Source organism: Sinocyclocheilus rhinocerous, unplaced genomic scaffold (genome assembly GCF_001515625.1).
Source record: "Sinocyclocheilus rhinocerous isolate Xijiao unplaced genomic scaffold, SAMN03320098_v1.1 scaffold698, whole genome shotgun sequence".
Lineage (NCBI taxonomy): Eukaryota > Metazoa > Chordata > Actinopteri > Cypriniformes > Cyprinidae > Sinocyclocheilus > Sinocyclocheilus rhinocerous.
In genome coordinates this window covers 38077-62578 of record NW_015663501.1, presented here as the reverse complement: position 1 = coordinate 62578, position 24502 = coordinate 38077, and the positions used below count along the sequence as shown (strand labels likewise).

The following is a 24502-nucleotide window of genomic DNA, read 5'->3' as shown; positions in this document are numbered from 1 at the left end:
CCGTTCCCAATACAGAGGCAGATCAACCAAGTCACCTACCTTCTTCAGCTTCCACCAAGGTACAAAATTCACCCCTCATTCCACGTCTCACTCCTCAAACCTTGTTCTTCCTCCTCCTCAAGATCCACCGAGCCGGAAGCACCCCCTCCTCCTGAGGTTCTGGACCAGCCCTCGGTGTACCAGGTGAAGGAAATCTTAAATTCGCAGCGACAGGGCAGCCGGTTGCAATATCTAATCGACTGGGAAGGATACGGACCGGAGGAGAGGTCCTGGGTGGCCCGCGACGATATACTGGATCCATTACTGCAAAATTCCACCGCAACCATCCAAACCGTCCCGCACCCCGAGGTCGCGGTCGCCCTCGTCGCCGCATGGGGGCATCAGGAGCCGGTCCTGCAACAATCAGAACCCAGATTCTCAAGAAGCTAAGAAACCAATAACTTTCATATATCTCTCATACTCACCTGCCTTCGATCCTCACCATTACAGCATTGTCAATAAACCCTTCTGTTTACCTGCACTCCTCTTGTCTCTGGCCTGTTTGTGACAGGAGTTCCAATAACCTTCAATTCAAGTGTCAGCATATTAACCATGTTTACAGATGGTTTAACACAGAAATAGCAGTTGCTATGCTTATAGGCAACCTTTGAGCAATACAGTGGACCTAAAACAGAGTCTTAAAAGTGATGAAGCTGTCCCACAGAACCTGTGTCTGAGGCACATGTAAAACGAACCCAGTCCTAATAGCCGGCAGCAGTCATTGACACGTTTAACCCTCGATTATGCTGGATGTGCTTATTGTTACTAGTTTCCGCTCAGAAATCTTTGCTACCATTTGTCTCTCTTTGCAAGCAATGGGAGTCAAATCTCTGCGCCTTGAGGTTCTGGCCCCATGTTTGTTGAGACAGCTCAACTTATCCCACTGGCTCCGAGGGAGACATTATACCTAAGTCTGCCTCCTCTTCCTCCTATCATAGCCCAGAATACGATGAGCTTATGGAGCTTAACTTGTGCTACAGCTAAACTAAGCCCAGACTGGTCGGGTCCAAAACAGGAAATCGCTTGTGGTTGTGTAGACAAATGATTCGGGCTAAGAGGAAGCCGAAATGCGACCTGGGGGCAGTGATTTCAGCTAAGAGGAAGTGGGGATGAAGATGAGTGATGCTCAGGCTCTCTTCCTCATTTCCAATCCCCCTGAGGAGGGTGTTGGGTTACAAGAGGTTTAGACCATTATAAAGGTAATTTCTGGAAATATAATGGGTTACATATAACTTTTATAATGGTTAGTGGTTGGGATTGGTCACTCTGAAAAAAAAAAAAAAATGAGGAAACTTACAAGTAAAATGAATTAGTTCAAATGAATTAAATAGACACTCTTTATGCACCCCCTGTGAGACTGGGTGATTCATGAATTTAACGCTTAGGCGGTCACTTCTTTGTCACCCCCTCTGGGGTTTGTTTGTGTAAACATAGCCTGGATTATGTTGGCATGATTTCTGAAGCAAAGGTGTAAGAAGAAGGGATTTACCCACTTGTTATCTATCCATCCACAGCATCTAGCTGGAAGACAATGTGTGGCTGCAGTACTAACCAACTAACTAACTAAATTAATTAATTCATTAATAAAGGGGGGATACTGAGTTATGCCGGGTTCAGACTACACGATATTTTTGTCGGTCACGATTGTCACTGTGTCAGATTACACGATTTTGACTCCTAAAATCTTGTTGTGTCGTGGACAAGAAACATGTCAGACTACACGTTGCTTCCCGACCATTCATCGCGTGCCGTCTTTAACGACGCGCGCGATGTCATCGAGAAGGCGGAACTAGCGACTGACTTCCGAAAACAAGAGTGTAAACATTGCTGAAGCGCTTCCAATATATAGTTCGCCAGCATTTTTCTTTCTTTGTTCTGTCGTGGTAGTCCCTCGATGACACATCATACAGGCAGGAGTACTGTTGCCACAGCTCCACGAACCTTTCCTCCATCTCATAATTCCACCTAGCAGCACCATCATCTCTCTTTCGTTTCGCATGTTTGAAACCTGATAGAGCTTCTTTGCTGCTATTGGTCAACGTCACCAATGTGACAGAACTCGTTGTGGGCGACGGAAAAAAAATTAAACATGCTAGTCTTTCTGTCGTGATGTCGTGAAGCATCGCAGACGCGGAATCGGTTGTCGTCCACTATGACACACTACACGTGCTGAAACGATGGAATCTTGCATCCCGACCGAGCGACAACCTCCCGCTCTCTCTTGTGAAGCCAAAAAGGAAGTGACTTAAACTGTAATTCGTCAACTGGCCGCTAGAGGCTGGCTGCAAAAGGGAGTCAATCCCATAGACTCCCAATGTTAAAATGCCCAACTTTACAGCAGAAAAAAACATGTTTACAGCCTGGTTCAAAAAATGATTTTGGTCTATATAGCTAATTTTGCCCTTCATGACAACTGTGAGGGGGGTGAATTTTTGTTTAACTCGTCCGTTTAAATTATATTAAGCCTTAAAGTTATGCATAATTAAGGGCGTGGCCACTTGAGTGACAGGTGGATTGCCGATGCTGTCACCACCGTCGAGCTAGGTGGGCGTGGTTTCAGCAGCCAGCTCCCGCCTCTTTGCCCATTTTCGATTATCCGGGAGTGACGCGCTTCCAAGATGGCGATGGCTGGCTCCGCCTACTTTAGGCTTCAAAACGCTCGGGTTACGTCACGAACACTACGTCCATGTTTTTATACAGTCTATGGTCCCGACGCCCATTGTCGTTTACAAATCCCCACGACACCCTACGTCAAGCAAATCGTGGCAAAATCGGGCTAAAATCGTGTAGTCTGAACCGGGCATTAGGTTATAGGTCTGTTGGCAGTAGTGACAGAGGTTGGCTTGTAATTTTACTCTCCACTGTCATCTGTTGCTCTCCCAACATAGTAGGATGGCAGCAGGAGTGGACTAATGTATGTTTATATTAATTTATTGCCTCCAACTTAATAGCCATAGTATATGTGGACTTCCCTGACTCTCCCCTGGGGGAGCATCAATGAAAACTGAGCTTGGTTAGGACCCACTCTCTCTTTTATTTTTTTATCTTTTTTATTGCCCTCTCCGGATTTATTATTATCAGAGCTTTAAGGAAGTAGCGCTATGGTCCCTTAAGCATATAAGTTGAGCTGGAGGTATGAGAACTTTGGTGGATTAGTCTTTCTCTCCCATCTGTCAGCCTCCCACTCTGTTACACTGGGTATTAAAGCACTGCTCTTTTGTGGATATCTGTAAGGTGGAGCTTGATAGATAAAATATGTCACCCTCCCCAGTTCATCAACTGGGTGTTTATGCAGGGCTATGCTCCCTGGCAGGTTTCTTTAAAGAGGTGAGCTAGGCAGGTTAGGTTGTGTCCATGTGGCTTATGTCCACTCTGTCACCTGTCGTCCTCACCAATTTATCATTTTGACTATGCTCCTCAGTGTTTATCTGTAAGGTTGAGCCTTAACAGATGAACGCTTTCACCCTCCCTAGGGTTGTGCTCCCTGGTGGTATCTTTTATGAGTAGAGATGGACAGATGAAAGCTGAGGTGGACTGATTTGCAGGAAATGATCCACTCGCTGATCAGTCACCCTCCCCAGTCTATTAGATTGGGTAGTGGCATAGAGCTATGCTCCTTTGTGTATATGTAAGGTTGCGCTTCACAGAAAAAAAGTTGTTGACCTCCCCAGCTCATTGACTGTGGTTTGAAGCAGGTTTAGGCTCTCTGGTGGGTTTCCTTTTAATAGTAGAGCTGAACAGATGAAACTGTATGTAGCCTATGTCCACTCTCTTACCTGTCAACCTCCCCAATTTATCATATTGGGTAGTAAAGGAGGACTTTTGCTCTTCTGTGTATAACTGCAAAGATGAGATTGACAGATAAGATCTTTCACCATCCCCAGTTCATCAGCTGGGTGTTTAAGCAGTGTTATGCTCCCTGGACGGTTTCCTTTTAAAGAGTTCATTCCCAGGCTAGTAGAAGATCAAAGCGGTGCTTTTTGTTAGGGCAGAATAGTTGTATTGTGATTAGCAGTCCATTCACTGTTGCCTTTCCAGCTCACTAGACTGGACAATTATAGAAGCTGAGGGATTTTACCCACACATGTTCCCTTCTGTAAACCGCTCCCTTAAGTTTTGTGTTATGAACCAGTATGATAATATGTAAAGTTGCTACAAACAGGGTGCCTCCATACTTTATCTAATGCCTGGTTTGGCTTCTGAATGGACTACTGTGGACTTAGCTGAGGCTAAGTCTGTAGTCTCCCCTGGTAGCTCTTCTCTTAGGGGCTCTGGGCTGTCTGAAGCTTTGGCTCGGACTAGTCTAATGCTATACCCCCCATATTGGAAACTGTTATGGAAGCTTCAGGTGTTCTTTTCCAAGCATTTGTAACTCTGAGCTTTCTAGGGAGCAAGGCTGTGGTGCCACAGGATGTGTCCTGATTAGTTGCTAATGCATTTAGGTTACTCTAAGTCCTTCGTGACTTAAGTCTGACGAAACTGTGCTTGGTGACCTTCACAGCACACAGACAGGCACTTGTCAGCATAGCGCAGTGAGTATTAACGTAACTGACATAACGTTGAGTTCCCTACTCAGGGAACGTTTTGGGTTACATATGTAACTCGGGTTACCTGAGTAGGGAACAAGACACTGCGTTGTGTTCCAGAAAATCTAAGTCTCATAATGTGTAATAAAGGCACCCTTTCATAGGCTTGGGCGCTCCATGTGACATCATCGCCTGCTGTTGGCCAATAGGACTGACTTGGTTTCACATGTGTCCCAGACACTGGGATGCATCCCCATAGTGTCAGCAGCTGACGAAGCATCTCAGGGAACCTGGGTTACATATGTAACCCAAGATGATTTCCCTCAGAACTTTTCTTATATGTCATTTTTGCCTACTTGTTCTACCAAGATTTTTAGGTGAAACATCTCAGATACTGTTTGAGATATATCTAAGAATCACTACTAAGATATCTGGGCCCGTATTCACAAAACATTTTAAGGCTAAAAGTAGGTCATAACTTGCCGATTTAGAAGAAAATCTTAAAATAATGGGCGTGTCAGTCCTAAATTTAAGACTCCTACATTTTTGCTCTAAGAGTATTTCACAAAGAGTTTCAGCACTAAAACTAGCTCCTAAATCTGTGAAACTTTAGAAGTAGTGAAGAGAACTCCTATGTCACTAAGACCAAGTCACAAACTATCCTAAAATGGCTGTTGCCGGAACAGAAACATTTTAGAAATGTTTGACGATAATGAGCTTTTAAAAAGGTGTCGCCTTAATCGCGAGGATATTATTACTGTTGTTTTCATTAACAAGTTGGGCAAGAAGTAACAGCTTTTCTTGTGTCCAGTTTTTTTTATTTATTTTTTTTACATTCACATGCCTTACTATCAGCCATGATTATTCTACTCTGTTAATTAAAAGACTGTTTATATGCATATCCACTAATTGTTTATGAGGAGCACACATGTAAGAGGTTGACAATTAACTGAACATATACTTGTTTAATTAGTGACACTTAGCCTGCATTTTAAAATCTTTATTTGAATGTGCTTTTTTTTTTCTTTTTAAACCTTTATCTGAATATGGCAACATAATATCGTGCTCTACAATATTTCTATGAATAGAAAAGTTTCTGAGCAAAGATTAGTCTGAGTTAATGACTTTTGATAGTTCCTATCCACACCAAGCGGCAACCTCCCTGTCTCCCGCTTGAAGCCAATACGGAAGTGACTAAAACTGCAATTCATCGACTGGCCGCTAGAGGCTGGCTGCAAAAGGGAGTCAATCCCATAGACTCCCCATGTTAAAATGCCCAACTTTACAGCAGAAAAAAACATGTTTACAGCCTGGTTCAAAAAATGATTTTGGTCTATATAGCTAATTTTGCCCTTCATGACAACTGTGAGGGGGGTGAATTTTTTTATAACTCATCCGTTTAAATTATATTAAGCCTTAAAGTTATGCATAATTAAGGGCGTGGCCACTTGAGTGACAGGTGGATTGCCGATGCTGTCACCACCGTCGAGCTAGGTGGGCGTGGTTTCAGCAGCCAGCTCCCGCCTCTTTGCCCATTTTCGATTATCCGGGAGTGACGCGCTTCCAAGATGGCGATGGCTGGCTCCGCCTACTTTAGGCTTCAAAACGCTCGGGTTACGTCACGAACACTACGTCCATGTTTTTATACAGTCTATGGTCCCGACGCCCATTGTCGTTTACAAATCCCCACGACACCCTACGTCAAGCAAATCGTGGCAAAATCGGGCTAAAATCGTGTAGTCTGAACCGGGCATTAGGTTATAGGTCTGTTGGCAGTAGTGACAGAGGTTGGCTTGTAATTTTACTCTCCACTGTCATCTGTTGCTCTCCCAACATAGTAGGATGGCAGCAGGAGTGGACTAATGTATGTTTATATTAATTTATTGCCTCCAACTTAATAGCCATAGTATATGTGGACTTCCCTGACTCTCCCCTGGGGGAGCATCAATGAAAACTGAGCTTGGTTAGGACCCACTCTCTCTTTTATTTTTTTATCTTTTTTATTGCCCTCTCCGGATTTATTATTATCAGAGCTTTAAGGAAGTAGCGCTATGGTCCCTTAAGCATATAAGTTGAGCTGGAGGTATGAGAACTTTGGTGGATTAGTCTTTCTCTCCCATCTGTCAGCCTCCCACTCTGTTACACTGGGTATTAAAGCACTGCTCTTTTGTGGATATCTGTAAGGTGGAGCTTGATAGATAAAATATGTCACCCTCCCCAGTTCATCAACTGGGTGTTTATGCAGGGCTATGCTCCCTGGCAGGTTTCTTTAAAGAGGTGAGCTAGGCAGGTTAGGTTGTGTCCATGTGGCTTATGTCCACTCTGTCACCTGTCGTCCTCACCAATTTATCATTTTGACTATGCTCCTCAGTGTTTATCTGTAAGGTTGAGCCTTAACAGATGAACGCTTTCACCCTCCCTAGGGTTGTGCTCCCTGGTGGTATCTTTTATGAGTAGAGATGGACAGATGAAAGCTGAGGTGGACTGATTTGCAGGAAATGATCCACTCGCTGATCAGTCACCCTCCCCAGTCTATTAGATTGGGTAGTGGCATAGAGCTATGCTCCTTTGTGTATATGTAAGGTTGCGCTTCACAGAAAAAAAGTTGTTGACCTCCCCAGCTCATTGACTGTGGTTTGAAGCAGGTTTAGGCTCTCTGGTGGGTTTCCTTTTAATAGTAGAGCTGAACAGATGAAACTGTATGTAGCCTATGTCCACTCTCTTACCTGTCAACCTCCCCAATTTATCATATTGGGTAGTAAAGGAGGACTTTTGCTCTTCTGTGTATAACTGCAAAGATGAGATTGACAGATAAGATCTTTCACCATCCCCAGTTCATCAGCTGGGTGTTTAAGCAGTGTTATGCTCCCTGGACGGTTTCCTTTTAAAGAGTTCATTCCCAGGCTAGTAGAAGATCAAAGCGGTGCTTTTTGTTAGGGCAGAATAGTTGTATTGTGATTAGCAGTCCATTCACTGTTGCCTTTCCAGCTCACTAGACTGGACAATTATAGAAGCTGAGGGATTTTACCCACACATGTTCCCTTCTGTAAACCGCTCCCTTAAGTTTTGTGTTATGAACCAGTATGATAATATGTAAAGTTGCTACAAACAGGGTGCCTCCATACTTTATCTAATGCCTGGTTTGGCTTCTGAATGGACTACTGTGGACTTAGCTGAGGCTAAGTCTGTAGTCTCCCCTGGTAGCTCTTCTCTTAGGGGCTCTGGGCTGTCTGAAGCTTTGGCTCGGACTAGTCTAATGCTATACCCCCCATATTGGAAACTGTTATGGAAGCTTCAGGTGTTCTTTTCCAAGCATTTGTAACTCTGAGCTTTCTAGGGAGCAAGGCTGTGGTGCCACAGGATGTGTCCTGATTAGTTGCTAATGCATTTAGGTTACTCTAAGTCCTTCGTGACTTAAGTCTGACGAAACTGTGCTTGGTGACCTTCACAGCACACAGACAGGCACTTGTCAGCATAGCGCAGTGAGTATTAACGTAACTGACATAACGTTGAGTTCCCTACTCAGGGAACGTTTTGGGTTACATATGTAACTCGGGTTACCTGAGTAGGGAACAAGACACTGCGTTGTGTTCCAGAAAATCTAAGTCTCATAATGTGTAATAAAGGCACCCTTTCATAGGCTTGGGCGCTCCATGTGACATCATCGCCTGCTGTTGGCCAATAGGACTGACTTGGTTTCACATGTGTCCCAGACACTGGGATGCATCCCCATAGTGTCAGCAGCTGACGAAGCATCTCAGGGAACCTGGGTTACATATGTAACCCAAGATGATTTCCCTCAGAACTTTTCTTATATGTCATTTTTGCCTACTTGTTTTTTTAGGTGTTTTAGGTGAAACATCTCAGATACTGTTTGAGATATATCTAAGAATCACTACTAAGATATTATTCACAAAATTCACAAAACATTTTAAGGCTAAAAGTAGGTCATAACTTGCCGATTTAGAAGAAAATCTTAAAATAATGGGCGTGTCAGTCCTAAATTTAAGACTCCTACATTTTTGCTCTAAGAGTATTTCACAAAGAGTTTCAGCACTAAAACTAGCTCCTAAATCTGTGAAACTTTAGAAGTAGTGAAGAGAACTCCTATGTCACTAAGACCAAGTCACAAACTATCCTAAAATGGCTGTTGCCGGAACAGAAACATTTTAGAAATGTTTGACGATAATGAGCTTTTAAAAAGGTGTCGCCTTAATCGCGAGGATATTATTACTGTTGTTTTCATTAACAAGTTGGGCAAGAAGTAACAGCTTTTCTTGTGTCCAGTTTTTTTTATTTATTTTTTTTACATTCACATGCCTTACTATCAGCCATGATTATTCTACTCTGTTAATTAAAAGACTGTTTATATGCATATCCACTAATTGTTTATGAGGAGCACACATGTAAGAGGTTGACAATTAACTGAACATATACTTGTTTAATTAGTGACACTTAGCCTGCATTTTAAAATCTTTATTTGAATGTGCTTTTTTTTTTCTTTTTAAACCTTTATCTGAATATGGCAACATAATATCGTGCTCTACAATATTTCTATGAATGAATCTCTGACAGAGACACCCCCCCATCAGCCAATCACTGTCTGCATAGTTAGTGAGCATGCTGACATCATCCATGGCAACAAGGTCAACCCCGCCCTTACTCTTAGCTTAAAGGGGTCATATGATGCGATTTCAATTTTTCCTTTCTCTTTGGAGTGTTACAAGCTTTTGGTGCTTAAAGAAGATCTGTAAAGTTGCAAAGACTAAAGTCTCAAATCCAAAGAGATATTCTTTATAAAAGTTAAGAGTCAGCCACGCCTACCTAAAACGGCTCGTTCTAACATGCCCCCACATATCTACGTCACGATGTGGGAAGATTTGCATAACGCCGCCTGTAGTATTGTTGCCGCCGCCACCATGTCGTGAAGGCGTTGTGTTTCGTTGTGAAAGCGAAACTACTTTGTTTGGCCTTCTAAAAGAGGACGAAATCTGCTTCGTCATGCCTGCAGCTGATCCGTGCTGGTTGCTGAGGAAATACAACAACTTTGCGCTGTGGGTCACCGGATCGGCTTTCACCATGGATGAAGCGGAGTCCAGCCCGGGCTCGTCATATGTGGTTGCCGCAAGCCCTCTGGACGCTCCTTCGTCAAATCTGCCGGCCGCGCCGTTCTCAAGCCCACCGCCTCTGCTCACTCTAGCCCTCCGGCCGTTCCTCACTCTAGCCCCCAGCCTCTGCTCACTCTAGGCCGCCGTCGCTCACTCTAGGCCACCGTGTGTGACGCTGTGTTTCGTTGTGAAAGCGAAACTACTTTGTTTGGCCTTCCAAAAATGGACACGACTAGAAATCAGTGGTTAAGTTGTATTTACAACACTGTTCCAGAACACTTCAACCCAAATATTCAGATGTGTGCAGCACATTTTATGGAGGACCGTTTCCTGATCCTGGTAGAGTAGACTACAATGCCGGCTGTTCTGACTGTAAGTACTTTTTTATATTTAAAGAGTTTTTATATTTTTTATTTTTTATACTTAAAGCAAGTTTTTTGGGCAGTGTAGAGTAGGGCTTGTTGTTTGTCATTTCTCCGATCACAAATGAAGGCATGGTTTTATGTTTATGTGGCGCGATGCAACGCATAAGCAACTTACCTTTCTTTATGTTTTCTCTGAACATGTCGGTAGAAATTTGAAGTCGTGCCAGAAACATCAGTAAGAGTTGTTTTGCAAAATTTGCAATCCGCAGAGTGCTTCTTTTTACCGGATGTCTTGCAAATAAATTCTTTATGATTTTCGTAAGCAAAACAAATTATTGCTGACTTTGAAGACATCGTCCTAGCCACACATTGATATCCAGTGAGTGATGTGTGTGTTTCGTCTGCAAGCATAAGATGATATGCTACTGCTGCCTGCCGGTGTGGTGCAGTAAAATGACAGACGGGGAGACATTAATTAATTTCTCATCTCAATTTTATGCTGGTTTTATTGTTACACATGACGCGGACTCGACTGTACTCGGAATATTTTCCGAGTCCAAAATGTTCAAGTCCGTGTCAAGTCCGAGTACAAATTCACCCGAGTGCGTGACAAGTCCGAGTTCATTCAAAATTGGACTCGAGTCCGGACTCGAGTCCGAGTCCAAGTTCGAGTACCCCAACTCTACCCTTATAATGTATTATAAATACGGTCTTCATAGAAAGTGTTACCAAAACTCTTAGCTAAAAACTTTCACCTCTATTTAGGAGAACTCTTAGTGGTAAGATAAAACGTTTTGTGAATACGGGCCCTGATGTCCTTGCAGAGAAGTCAAACTCTTTATTTATTTATTATTATTATTATTTATTTATTTTTGCTGTCCTCTAATAAACAATTGTAATATATATAGATTTATACATATCTGAAAGCTGAATAAATAAGCTTTCCATTGATGTATGGTTTGTTAGGATAGGACAATGTTTGACCAAGATACAACTATTTGAAAATCTGGAATCTGAGGGTGCAAAAAAATATTTTGTAGTTTTTTTTTGCATAAAAGAAAAATCGATCATTTTGACCCATACAATGGTCTTTTGGCTATTGCTACAAATATACTCCAACGACTTAAGACTGGTTTTGTGGTCCAGGGTCTCACACACACACACACACACACACACACATCTCATTCGCGTAAGAATTGTCGCGTGACAAATCTGCATTTTGGTGGATAATAGACTTATTATGCTTGCCTGTTGTTGTGGCATAAAATGATATTCCACAATTTTAACAATGTACACGAACTGCAGAGCAATCTGGAGACAGTGAAAAACGGACAATCAGATAAAGGTGATCCACAGGATGCAGCCGTTTTAGTGGCTCATTGTTCTACTTTTATGACGACCATTTACATCCAAATGTTATTTAATTTACACAGAACACAACCTATAAATAGATTTTAGAATCGGATCATCTATTCATTAAGACTAAATAGAAAGTGTGAGCCTGCCACTGTGCATGAACTTGAATCAAGCCCAACAAATGTCTGTTTTAAAACAGTGGATGAGTAATTCACTCTTTGATTTGCTTAATAAAAAACACCTTTGAGATCGTTTTGACAGATATGTTTATTGTGCATTTTCAAGGTGTTTATTGCTAAGTTTAGTGTGGCAAAATAGAAGTGCTGCCATAATTCGCGTGCAATATATCTGGTTGCCTTGACAACCTCACACATTTGCTGCTGCTCTGTGTGAATGTGAGTGTGAATTTGTAGATTTAGTATATATATATATATATTATTTGTCTGTATACAAACTCCTTTTTTTCCCAATCATCGCTACAATAGGGCACGGAATGTGACCAGTCTTTAGTGGATTCAAGGCAAATCAGATTTTAGAGCTGGTTGACTTGACTCCCTTTATCACTTCCTTTTCAATGGGGGCAGCCTACACTACAGTCACATCGACAGACACTGTCCCTGTTATAAACAATTGCATTATGTATATTGGCACCTTCATTAATGGCGAATAGCTCCCTTCTTGGTAGTACTCCAGTTTACAGTGATAGATTTTTCTTTCTTTCTTTGTATACAAACTCCATTTTCTTCCCATCAGCACTTGGGCACCAAATGTGACTGGTCTTTAGTGGATTCGAGGCAAATCAGATGTTAGAGCTGTTTGACTCCTATTGTTACTTCCTTTTCAAAGGGGTCAGCCTGCACGACAGTTAAATCAACAGACACAAGTTATCATAATTTATTCTACAGACATGATCTTTTTGGCCATGAATATCTAAGCTGTCCATCTCATATAACTGGCCCAGTTTCTGATACCTACCTTTATAGGGATATAGGGTATGTTACAAAATGTGACAGGAATTCAACTATAACATTCACAGCATTTAGTTTAGATTTCTACAAGTCAATAAAAATCTGAATACCCTGATGAGTCCTACAAAAAAAAAAAATAAGACTATTAAAATTCAGTCTGATTCTGAGCAAATTGGCTCAGATGATTACTGGACCGAACCACTCTGAATATTTATTTTTGTTCCATTCCTCCATTAAAATATTATGATGAGATTTATGATGTATTCTGAGCTTAAAATATAAAAGGCATTTGTTACATTTACATGCAAAACCATTTTTATGCTTATGCTTTACTTTTTAAGTTTTAGAGACACACATTGTACTCCTCCTGAAAGTTCCCAGTGTCATTTGACATGCCTGCATTGATTTCCTTGCTTGTGTTGCCATTGGTGTTTGGCCCTGTATTGCTGCTAGCTGCTATACTTATTCCTTGTGTTTGAATTTTTCATAATTGGTAAATGTATCAATACATTTAAAGTCTGTAATTTACACACATTGCAAAGTGACATAAACAAAACAAAATGCAATTTCTCAGAAACAAGTGCAAACATTGCAAAAAATAAATCAATAAAATAATAATATTAAAATAAAGCAAACATTTAAGCAGGGTCACTCATAATTGTTGGTTGTTTCATTTTTGTGGAAGTTAGCCCCATCATTTGCACAAAGCCTCATGGGAATTAATAGAAAGATCAATAGAAACAAAAACAGTATACAGTATTGAACTACTGAATGTACAGTAGTGACTCCCCCTCCCCCAAATACTTCCATGCATCATCCAAATTATGTTCTCAAAATTAAAAAAAAAAAAATCTAATTGTGTTAGCCAAGATTTTTTTTTATCAGATCATAACTAAAATTTATAATCCTACTTGCATTACCTAAACCTCACTATCTGTACTTTCCATTTTATAATGTAAAAAGAGTTATTGATGTTTCTTTATATTTCTATATGAAGTGTTTCTTTATATTTTATATTCCTATATTAAGTGTTTCTTTATATTTCTCTAACTGGGCTCCTTATTTTTTGCATTTGTGTGTGTATACAGCTAACGAACTGGCTCGGGATGCAGACATTGCCACTTCCGTGCTGACACATGTTGGAAGAATTACTCCTATTGTCACTCCAACGACGGGTCCTTTTCCTTCACCATCTACTGGCAGTGCTGGCACAGAGCATGGTGCAGGAGCAGCAAACACGATTGTGCGAGGATTGCCTGGCAATACTACTGTTCCAGGCATACCTGGAAATGGGACAGTCCTGGGTCTCTCAAGCAACACAACAGTTCCAGGATTGCCAAACAATGGGGCAGTTCTGGGCCATTTTGGCAACACAACAGTTCCAGGTTTGCCCGGGAATGGTGTTGTTCCAAGAGTCCCAGGCAACCACGGTCAGCAACTTGGCAATACCGGAATTTGTCCACATTCTGGCATACACTTCCAAAACATTACCTCTTCATATTCTGGACCACTTAGCTTCCTACTGGCTAGCGACACTCGTGCTGAAGTCTTTGCAGACAGTTTCCTGTTCTGGCTGGACACAGTAGAGATGGTTCGGGTTGCAGGTCACACTCCTGTATATTTTTCAGGCTGGGCATTACCAGTTTACCTTTTCTGCTTCCTTTCCACAATGCGATTGGCCCTAACACCTCTCAGTCCCCTCCTCTCACCTCTGGGTGTGGTCTTTCAGGACCTCCCCTTCCTAGTCTTGAGGATGGCATTGATTGGCATTTTTGGTTTTGTAACACCACTACTTTATGTGATGAAGAATCTGCTGGTCTGTCTGGCCTACATTTATTTCAACTTCATGACAAAACTCAGAGTTTTCAACACTGAGAGGATGTTCTAATGGAACTGCTTAGGCAACTAATACAGGCCTAGCAACACATAACAGAATAGCAATATGTTTGTTAGTTTGTTTGCATAGTCCACTAGGCCTGGGCAAAACATTGGCTCAATGTTAGTCAATCTAATTTTTATCAAGTAATTTGCCAGACAGCCATTTTTTGCTACTTTTCAAATACATGTTCTGAATAAATATAGTTTTACCCTTGTACCAGACCTTTAACTATGAAAACTCATCAAATAAATTTGAATTATGTTTGAAAAAAAGTTAAGCTATATGATTCATACTTAATCTTTAATTTGTAAAGTATTTAACTTTGTAAAAATTATTATTTTCTAAAAAATATTGTACTCTCACAATATTGGGCAATAATTTCCACTACATTGAACAATTTGGTAATGCAGTGAAGAGCACGCATTAGATGAGATGTGATATATGAAGAAAGCATCTCAGGTTAGGTACCATGGTTCCCCTTCAAGTAGGGATGCACATCTCCATAATGAGGCCGATGCGATACGCATCTTGATGCTTAGCCAACGATACGATACATTAAATATACTTATGAAACAGCTACCGATGCTATGCGATACGATTCACCCCTATTACGATGCAGTGCGATTCAATTTAGATTTGATTCGATTCAACACAATGCGATTTGATGCAATGCGGTACAAAGGAAAAAATATAATAATTTCTAATGCCTCGAGGCCTGTTTCATAAAACAAGTTTACCAAATAAGCCAGGCTTATTTCAGTTAGTCTGATTCATTGTCAAATGATTTGGTTCCATAAAGCAAATTTAACATAGGCCTAGATCAAGCTCTGACTCTCTCAAATACTATTATTTGTCTTTTTTTTTTAAAAGTTTCTAGCCATGCAGCCTTTCTCTCTGGTTGTATTACAGCTTTACCTTTTATAATTAGCAGAACAGATAGCAGAGCATTTGAACATTATAATCTAAAATCGTTCTTTAAAGCATTAAAATAGCTAAATTAAAAGTTAAAATCACTAAATTGAAAATTAAAATAAATAATAAAGAAAATGACTATATCTTAACTGGTATAAGAAACACACATTAACTCATTTGAGCTTAGTAATTACCGTATTGTCCCGAATATAAGACGATGTTTTTTTCTTGGAAATACATCTGAAAAAATGCGGTCGTCTTATATTCAGGGTCTAGACTTTGACATGTCAATAATACACCCACAACAATAGGTGGCGCCAAATACGCATAAAACGAGTGTGCCATGAAATACGTAATGTAATGCGTGTTGTAAAGATCGCGAGTAAAAACAAAAGAAAAAGAAAACCTTACAGCTGCACGAGTCGTGACTGTCACGTTACCCTGATGGGACCAAACTCCCTTTGTGATTTTAAAATGTAAGACAGTACCCAGATTTGAAGACTACAGTAAGATTGAACTTCTACTGTTAATAAGATTTTGGTAGGCTACTATTAGATGGATAGCCTAAATGTCCTAATTCAGATGGGCTACCAGTTTTTTTTTTTTTTTTATGGTATATCAAAAAGTTTATTTTTTTAAATGTGATTGTTGGTACATTTTACCAGTTTTTACCATACTTTCAAAACAAAAATTAAAATAGGAAAAATATGATAATAATTGAAGACAAAATGTGTTTTACTGAGAAAAAAACAAGATTTGGTTTTTAAAAAGACTTTTTCCAAAAGGTACATCTGGAAAAAGGGGGGTCGTCTTATATTCGGGCCAATACGGTAGTACTACTAGCTTATATTTGATTTACCCATTACAATAGTCCCTTTACATTTACTACTATCATAAAAATACATTTATATGTAGGTTTAAAATTCTACAGAAGACACATTTAATGTCCAACAACAAATATTTTAGCAAATGTATATTTTACTTAGATGGAACACAATCGACTAGCACAATATTTCTGTTTAGCGTGCATGCGCGCAGCAGCGCTTGTTCACTCGCGTAAGCCTCGCCCACTCCTGAAAGCAAATTCTAATGCCTCGAGGCCTGTTTCATAAAACAAGTTTACCAAATAAGCCAGGCTTATTTCAGTTAGTCTGATTCATTGTCAAATGATTTGGTTCCATAAAGCAAATTTAACATAGGCCTAGATCAAGCTCTGACTCTCTCAAATACTATTATTTGTCTTTTTTTTTTTAAAGTTTCTAGCCATGCAGCCTTTCTCTCTGGTTGTATTACAGCTTTACCTTTTATAATTAGCAGAACAGATAGCAGAGCATTTGAACATTATAATCTAAAATCGTTCTTTAAAGCATTAAAATAGCTAAATTAAAAGTTAAAATCACTAAATTGAAAATTAAAATAAATAATAAAGAAAATGACTATATCGTCTACAGAAGACACATTTAATGTCCAACAACAAATATTTTAGCAAATGTATATTTTACTTAGATGGAACACAATCGACTAGCACAATATTTCTGTTTAGCGTGCATGCGCGCAGCAGCGCTCGTTCACTCGCGTAAGCTCCTGGCAGCAAAATGGATATATTTGCATGACTTTCTAACATTTACAGATGAAAAATATACCTGTGACATGTCAGTTATGCACTGAGGAACACACAATGTCTCAAATGCATTAAGCAGCACAAATTTATTTGCTGTTTGCCATGGTGGATCGATTTGATCCATGATCGACATTAAGGGCTGCTTAAGAATAAGTGTGGACAAATTAGTGACATTGCGTAAACTTAAATTGATGTTTTTGGAACTGCTTTAGCCCCGATTTATTTGTTAGGTTATTTCAAGTAAGGTTTTGGACTTTAATCCCTGCTGTTCTTAGCATCTTTTATGAAACAGGCCTCGGGTCTCCGTAGTGTTGCAGCAGCGGTGATGAGAGCTAGAACGCGCTTGAGAAACAGTTTAGAATGGAGAAATCAATCTACATATAAAATATTGGTCACAGATTATTGATCACTTTCTAAAGAATAAAAGTATAGCACATCCACTAGTAATTATATATAAATAAATAGTTTTTTACAGATGCAAATATGTTAGAAACAATGCATCGCGATACAAATGCCAACTTGTAGCCAATACACACTTTTTTTTAAATCAATGCATCGCATCGTTAACTTTTATGCCGATGCGCCGATGAGAATCGGTGAATCTTCCCATCCCTACCTTCAAGGGAATGAGATGACGACAATGACAACACTTTGGAGAATGCCTTTAGCTTGACAGTGTCTTAAGCATGTGTGGAACTAATCCAATCTCAATTGGTGTTGTGTCGTGACATAACATAATTGTGTACATGGAAGTTACAAAGGTATGCTGGCACAAAACACTGTTAGCTTCTAGTCTTCAGCAAGCGTTCTGAGTGTGAAGCTGTCTCTTGTTGGTGTTATGTTTGTGAAAAGTAAGTGTAGATTATGGTGAGCGATTGGCAGTTTAAGAAGTTCCTTGCCCAATATATATTACAGGCAAAGACATGCAGAATTTGTGTTTTGACTGCCTGAGAGTAGTAGAGCATGCATAGGCAGCTCTCAAGGTAGTTCCCTTTGTGCATTGTGAGCCACTGCCGCTCAAGAAGCTCCACTCCCGACAGGCGGTGTTTGATGAGGAAACCGGCCAGGCTCGCAGACCCACATCTGCTGAGTCAGCGTGGCGACCAATGTCATAGGGATAACAGATGGAGTTGGCAGAGGAACTCGAGACAGCTTTGCCCTTTCTCGGCCCTCATCGGCCAGTTACCCCACTCTTGCTCGGGATACCGAAGCTTGCTCTTCGGAGCAAGAGAGTCTGATGCTGGGGCTATCCAGCTCTAAGGAGGTGTCCTAAGCATCAAGGTGGGGGATCTTGAGAACTCGCCACCTCTATCCCCCACTTACGAGGAGCTTTAGGGGGTTGTGACTCGTGCGGTAGAAAAACTAAAGATCGATTGGCAACTGAGAAGAAGCAAGCACAGAATAAGAGAAAACTAGAAGTGATTCCGGCAATAAGAGAATAAGAGAAAACTAGGAGTGATTCCGGCAAAGCCAAGCACAGCCTCAACAGTTTTGATGGCGTCTCACTTCACTTCAGCTTCTCATCAAAATTTCTGTCCAATCAAATGCTCTCTAGCATCTGAAATGTCCCGCCCCCTACACTATAAATTGATGCTGAAACTGTGGCTGAAATAGGTAACTTGTTTACAAAATTAGTATTTTCTGTATGCTGAATGGCACGTAGTACACTATATGGGGAATAAGGAACGATTCAGACAGAGTAAATACGCTTTCCATTGGGTCGTAAGAAGTCTGCTTTCGTGTTGTGTCAAGCACACAGTCTGCTATGGTCCAGAGACACGATATCACGGAGCGGATCATATGCCCGAGTCGCACAGACCACAAAATGTATCAGACCCATTTGAATTCTACACAAAATGCTATATTTTATAACGATTTGGATCAGATTAGGAGGAGAAACTGTTAGACAAACAGCACTAACAAATAGAAGAGATAACACCGGTGCCCTGCACCAACATAAACTTCACACATTTCAAACTACACATCCTCAGCATCATTATAATCACTGTTTTGCTTTAGTAACAGTTTCATATTGAATCTAAAGGGCTAATCTATTAGACTGAGGTTGTCATTAGCTGTCTAATGTGGCTTTACCGAGCTCAAAGGCTCTGGCCCAAGCTATGATATAAACGAAACGCTATTGGCTATTTAAAAAGGGGACGGGGCTGCTCGATATGTTCCAATATGCTGCTCGATTCTGGCCTCTTCGGTAACGTTGTTAATTCAGTCATTAAGTGGTTTCAGGAGTCAAAACGTCAATCAGCTTGCAGTGAACACAAATCACAGTGTCTGCCTGAAGTCATTGAGGCCCTGCAGAGTTCGCTACCTCAAATGAGGCCTGTAGAAAATGGAACCTGATGGAACAGGAAATGCAGTCCCTGTTGGCAAAGGAGGCCATAGAATGTGTTCCTCATCCCTAAAGGGAGTCTGGGTTTTACAGCCGGTACTTCATAATTCCGAAGAAGGATAAAACAGCTTCGGCAGCTAAACCAGTCTCTAAGAAGATTCAGGTCCAAGGTGCTAACAATCACTGTAATCAAATAATAGTCATAGTTAAAAAAAAGTCCAAGAACTGGTTTGTCATGACAGAACTAGAGGAAGCATACTTCCACATATCCATCCTTCCTCAACACAAGAAGATCTAGAGGTTCGTTTGTGGGGGTGAATCATACCAATATCGGGTTCTTCCATTTGGCATTTAGCTCAATCCCCTTTCACCTTTAAAAATTGCATGGATGTAAAATTAGCTTAATTGAGACTCCAGGGCATTCATGTTCACAATTATATAGATGACTGGTTAAGGAGATCGTGGTTTGACATCGATATGTCGTCCTTGGACACATAAGGCACTTGGGGTTGAGGCTCCCTGCAGAATATCTGCATTAAATATAAAATAACTCAGAGAGCTCAGAAAAGCACCAAAAGTGGGTACAAAAATTGGTAGAGTGGTGTGATTATAATGTCCTCAATATTAATATAAAAAATGGAGGAGATTATATTTGGGCTTACCTCTGACTTTCATACAACACCTGTTGTTATACACAATGAGAACATCAGACGGATGTAGTGATAGATAATACATTATCATGGAAAGACCATATGTATAGCATCTTTAAGAAATCAACTCAAATAATCCCCTTTCTTCACCGATTGAGATCTTTTAGAGCAAGAAAGCAGATTATTCTATTGTTTTTTATGTCTGTGATTATGAATGGTTTGCAGTACTGTAATTCTGTATGTTACATGAGATTGTCTGTCAGTTCAAAAACAAAATTGTTGAACCAATGAAAAATATGCTCTAAAATATAAATATTTTCAGAGTGTGTTGGGGCTCAAGGAAGCTGCATCCAATGTGATGTTCTGCTGTACATGAGGCCCCTGCAATGATGGCTCAGGATCAGGGGGCTCTCCCCAAAGGGAAACCCATTCCATATGATCAGGGTTGCATGCAGATGCCTTGGTTTCCTGGCCATATGGAAACTGTGGTTCTTGTCCCAATACCCTGTGTTGGGGGTGGATTGTCATCGCAAAATAGTGACAATCAAATGCATCCCTCACAGGCTGGGGAGCAGTCATGGATGGCCACTTCGCAAGGGCTCTTGTGGAGAGGGCATAATCTCTCGTGGCACATAAATTGCCTGGAGAAGATGACTGTGCATCTTGTCCTGAGGCACTTTCTCCCAGACCTCAGGGGCCATCAAGTTCTAGTATGAACAGACAACATGTCTGTAGTCTCCTACATAAATCACCAGGGAGGCCTGAAGTCACGCCCTCTGTGCAGACTGGTGCATCAGGTCCTCCTGTGTCCCTGGGCAAGTTGCTGTTGCTGAGAGCAATGTACATTCCTGGGGACCAGAATCTGGGGGGCAGACATCCTGTCAAAGCAGGGGCTGTGGCCTGAGAAATGGAAATGGAAGATGGTGGAGTTGATTTGGAGTAAGTTTGGCCAAACGGAAGTGGATCTGTTTGCATCTCGAGAGACCACCCACACCTGGACAGAGTCAGTTTACTCTTTGTTGCCCTGTTCTGGCCGAGCCAAGTCTGATTCTCAGACCGTATAGCGCTCCTAACAGGCCCTCCATTGGAGATCCCAGTCAGGAAGGACCTTCTCTCGCAAGCTGGGGGCATTATACATCACCCCTGGCCAGAGTTGTGGAAGCTATGAGTCTGGCCCCTGAGGAGATCAGCTCCTGAACTCTGGTCACTCAGCTAGGGTCATCGAGACCACTTTAACCCTCTGAGGTTGACAAACGCATTGGCATGTTTTGTGGCATTTTTTCCTGATAATGCCGAAAGAACTTAAATTACTCTGTAATTTTTTATCATACTGATAAGAGCAATACATAATTTGAATCTGTAAAGTGTCTACTTTTATTTGTATACACTCATAATAACAACAAAGCTGTGCTTTTGTAAAATAAAGAAAACAAACAGGGTGTGCTTTCTGCCGTCACGGTCTCCGTGAACTTCTTTCTGAAACGTGTCACAAAAATGAACCAAAACTCAGCGAATACTTGACACACAGACATGAGAAATAGAAAGTTTGAAGCGTTTACTTTGAAATTAAATGTCATGTCGAAAACAAATGTTCTCTGATGAAGTAATCCGTATGAAACCGAACGCGAGTTACAGTCTTTCCTGTCTGAGCTCATTATCAGTAATGAAATCATTCCCACGCGCAGCGTGTGCTATTCACTCACTAATCATTCACGTGAGATGCACGAACATTTAACGCCCACAACACATCCGTAAACAAAGCGTGAACATTCATCAAGTTCATCTAAGCTATTTTTCGATTCTGGAAGAAGACGCGCTGAGGAATAAGCCAGAATTTACCTCAGAAGAAAAACGCAATGTGACGTGCATCTTGAGCCAGCGGAGGAGATCATTTCTAATGAGTAAGTAATTTTTTATTACTTGCATTAGTTGTTATTGTGACATAATTTGTACACAGTTTACTAGTTAGATTATAATTCCTGATTAAATGTATGAAATCAATGATACATTTTGAAATAGGTTTCATTGTATTGCACCCAAATGTCTCACAACGCCAGGATGTTTTTGTAATGTTCTAAAAAATATAAAACAATACAATATAAAAGTAATACGAGTGTTTACACTGTAACACTATGAATGTTAGAATCTAATGTTTAGACCAATCCTTACAGTGAAATACCCGTGAATATATGTAGATGCCTATAACATTAGTGATGGGACAATTGATACCGCAGCTCTGATGCTCCGACACAGTTTTCAAACTACTATTGTATCACACACTGTGCCGATGCTTGTATCGAAATGACAACACCACGTGATTGATGACGTTTGAAGCTTCGAATGTCATGCAGTATCGGAAGGTCAGGACAGCTGGTTTGAAAAAAACTGGCGCTTCACGATCCCACCTGATGCATAAAAGGATTATTCAGTCACTTTGAGAGCTGTCAGTAGGACATTTAATCATGTTTATAACTGGGGTCTCAGAGACCCCGAACACAACATAAGAGTATAACAGCTCACCCAAATTCACATTTGTGTATTTTATTGATCGATATGTGAATCCGTTGACCAAGCTATACATGACACGAGTTGTGGTCTCATTGGCACAATTAATTTAGATGAGATTATATCAGATTAGATATTGTATACTTTTGATCCTAGATTGATTACACTCTTGAATGTCACAGACTTCCGAAGCTTTGTTTGGTTACATGCTTTTTCAAACCATCCTCTGCTCCGCGATGATTTGTCAGAAATGGTGGAGAAAACAAAGTCCGACCACCAGATGTGGCTAATACACACTGTGTTAAAAGCTTAGAGTTAAAAGCTTTGAGCCTCAAATGCTTCAGAAAGACTCGGTTTCCCATCACTATATAACATGCTTAACAATAATAATTTAGTTTCTCAGATATAAAATATTTTTGTATTGTATAATACGTCCAAAACATGACTGCCATGGTTCTGATGAGGGATGTGTTCAATAATGTGTCTTTGACCTTCACTGTGTATGTTTTGATTATACTGTGTTGTAAATAAAATACAAATAATCAAAAACCCCATTATTTTAATCTCCTTACATTCTTTCTTACCTGCCTCAGTCACAGTCACATTGATGGACCATTAGGGGAGGGCCCTTTGTCTTTCAGGTGTGAATCACTAAATATTCATGGTCCTTGTCACTCCCTCGCATACAGCCTTTCTAACACAAAACATGTCTTGCAAAAGTTAAATTAATATATATATATATATATATATATATTATTTTTTCTTTTTGGCAGCGCTTGCAGGTTCACCACTTGGTCTTTGAAGGGTGTAGTGGGAACCTTGGGCACGGCCCAAACTCTAGGCACGAATCGTCGACTGAAAATGCGTGCAGGTCCCCTACCCTCTTGATGGAGGCCAGTGCAAGCAGGAGCAGAGTTTTCAATCAAAGAAACTTTAGCTCAACTGAATGCAAATGCTCGAATGGGCCCTGCTGTAGTGATTTTAGCACTAGAGACAGGTCGCAAGAGGGTATAGAGGGGGGCTGGGAAGGATTAAACCTCCTGGCCCCTCTAAGGAACCTGATGACGAGGTCATGCTTACCTACGGACTTCCCATTCACCGGGTCAAGGTACGCAGCAATAGCAGCAAGCAGTGTGGAAAATGTGGAGGGAGACAGCCAGAACGATGTTGTCGCTTGGCTCCGAAGCGAAAAGCTGGTATGCATTGCACCTGCTGCCTTATTATACTCACGCTGTGATCAGCGGCAGCTGGATGCAATAATTGCATGCCAATGTGCATTGGCTCGTTTAGTTTACACTCGAAGTAGATTGGTCTATCGAAGCGATATCCCAATTCGTCGGTCACCGACGTGACTCGGAGTGACCGACTGAAAGGGAACTCTAGTCTACCACATCCAGTTCTCAAAAGTCTTGTGAACAAATGCTTTGTATGTGTTTTATGGCCTTATTTCAGTGACTTAAAAATGTTATTTTTTTCACTAACCATGCATAAACGCTGTTTTCTCAAAAACACAAACATGTACATTTATGTTGCTTACATATTATTGTAGCACAGTGTAATCAGACTTTAGCCATTAATATGTTTTTAAGCTACTGGAAAAAAAAAAAATGTCAGGGCATGTCAAAACTTCTCCAGGGCCCCCAAACCCCATCAGACCCCAGAGGGTTAAACTCTAGAGATCCTATCACGAGGGAATCATACTCCTTTAAATGGACGATTTTCACCTCCTGGTGCAGAGAATATAAGATTGACTGAGTTAACTGCCCAGTTCCTCCAGGATTATTTCTCTGCAGGTCTGTACCCATGCATGCTTAAGGTCTATATGGCAGCCATAGCTGCCTTCTACACACCGTTAGGTCTTTGGGAAGACACCATTTGACACGGTTCTTTTGTGGAACTCTGAGGTTGAGGCCTATGACTCGTGCCACGGTCCCAGGACCTGGCGGTGGTTCTGGAACAGTGTTAAATTTGACAGCAAATTTTGATTTAGTTTTAATTATAGTCTTTTCACTAAAATTCCATTTAGTTTTAGTCATATTTTAGTCATCTGAATTGTTTTAGTTTTGGTCTAGTTTTAGTCAACTAAATATAAGATTTTAGTCAACTTAATCTACTGAAGATTTAATTGACTAAAATCTAATGGGTTTAGTTACAGTGCAATTAGGGCTGGGCGATCTAAAATTTCCAAACTCATTATATAGGTTTGATATTAAGGTTTTATCATGA

General features: G+C 40.7%; 1 protein-coding gene across 1 annotated transcript in view; it reads left to right on the top strand.

Annotated features, from left to right (window-relative positions):
- The window catches only part of LOC107728903 (transmembrane protein 236), a 122307-nt gene extending 107448 nt beyond the window's left edge, over positions 1-14859 (top strand). Inside the window, exon 4 of the mRNA XM_016539218.1 lies at positions 13451-14859. Coding sequence (XP_016394704.1) covers positions 13451-14250 — 800 coding nt within the window. The 3' untranslated portion in view covers positions 14251-14859. The remainder of the gene's footprint in view (positions 1-13450) is intronic.
- The last annotated feature ends 9643 nt before the right edge of the window (positions 14860-24502 follow it).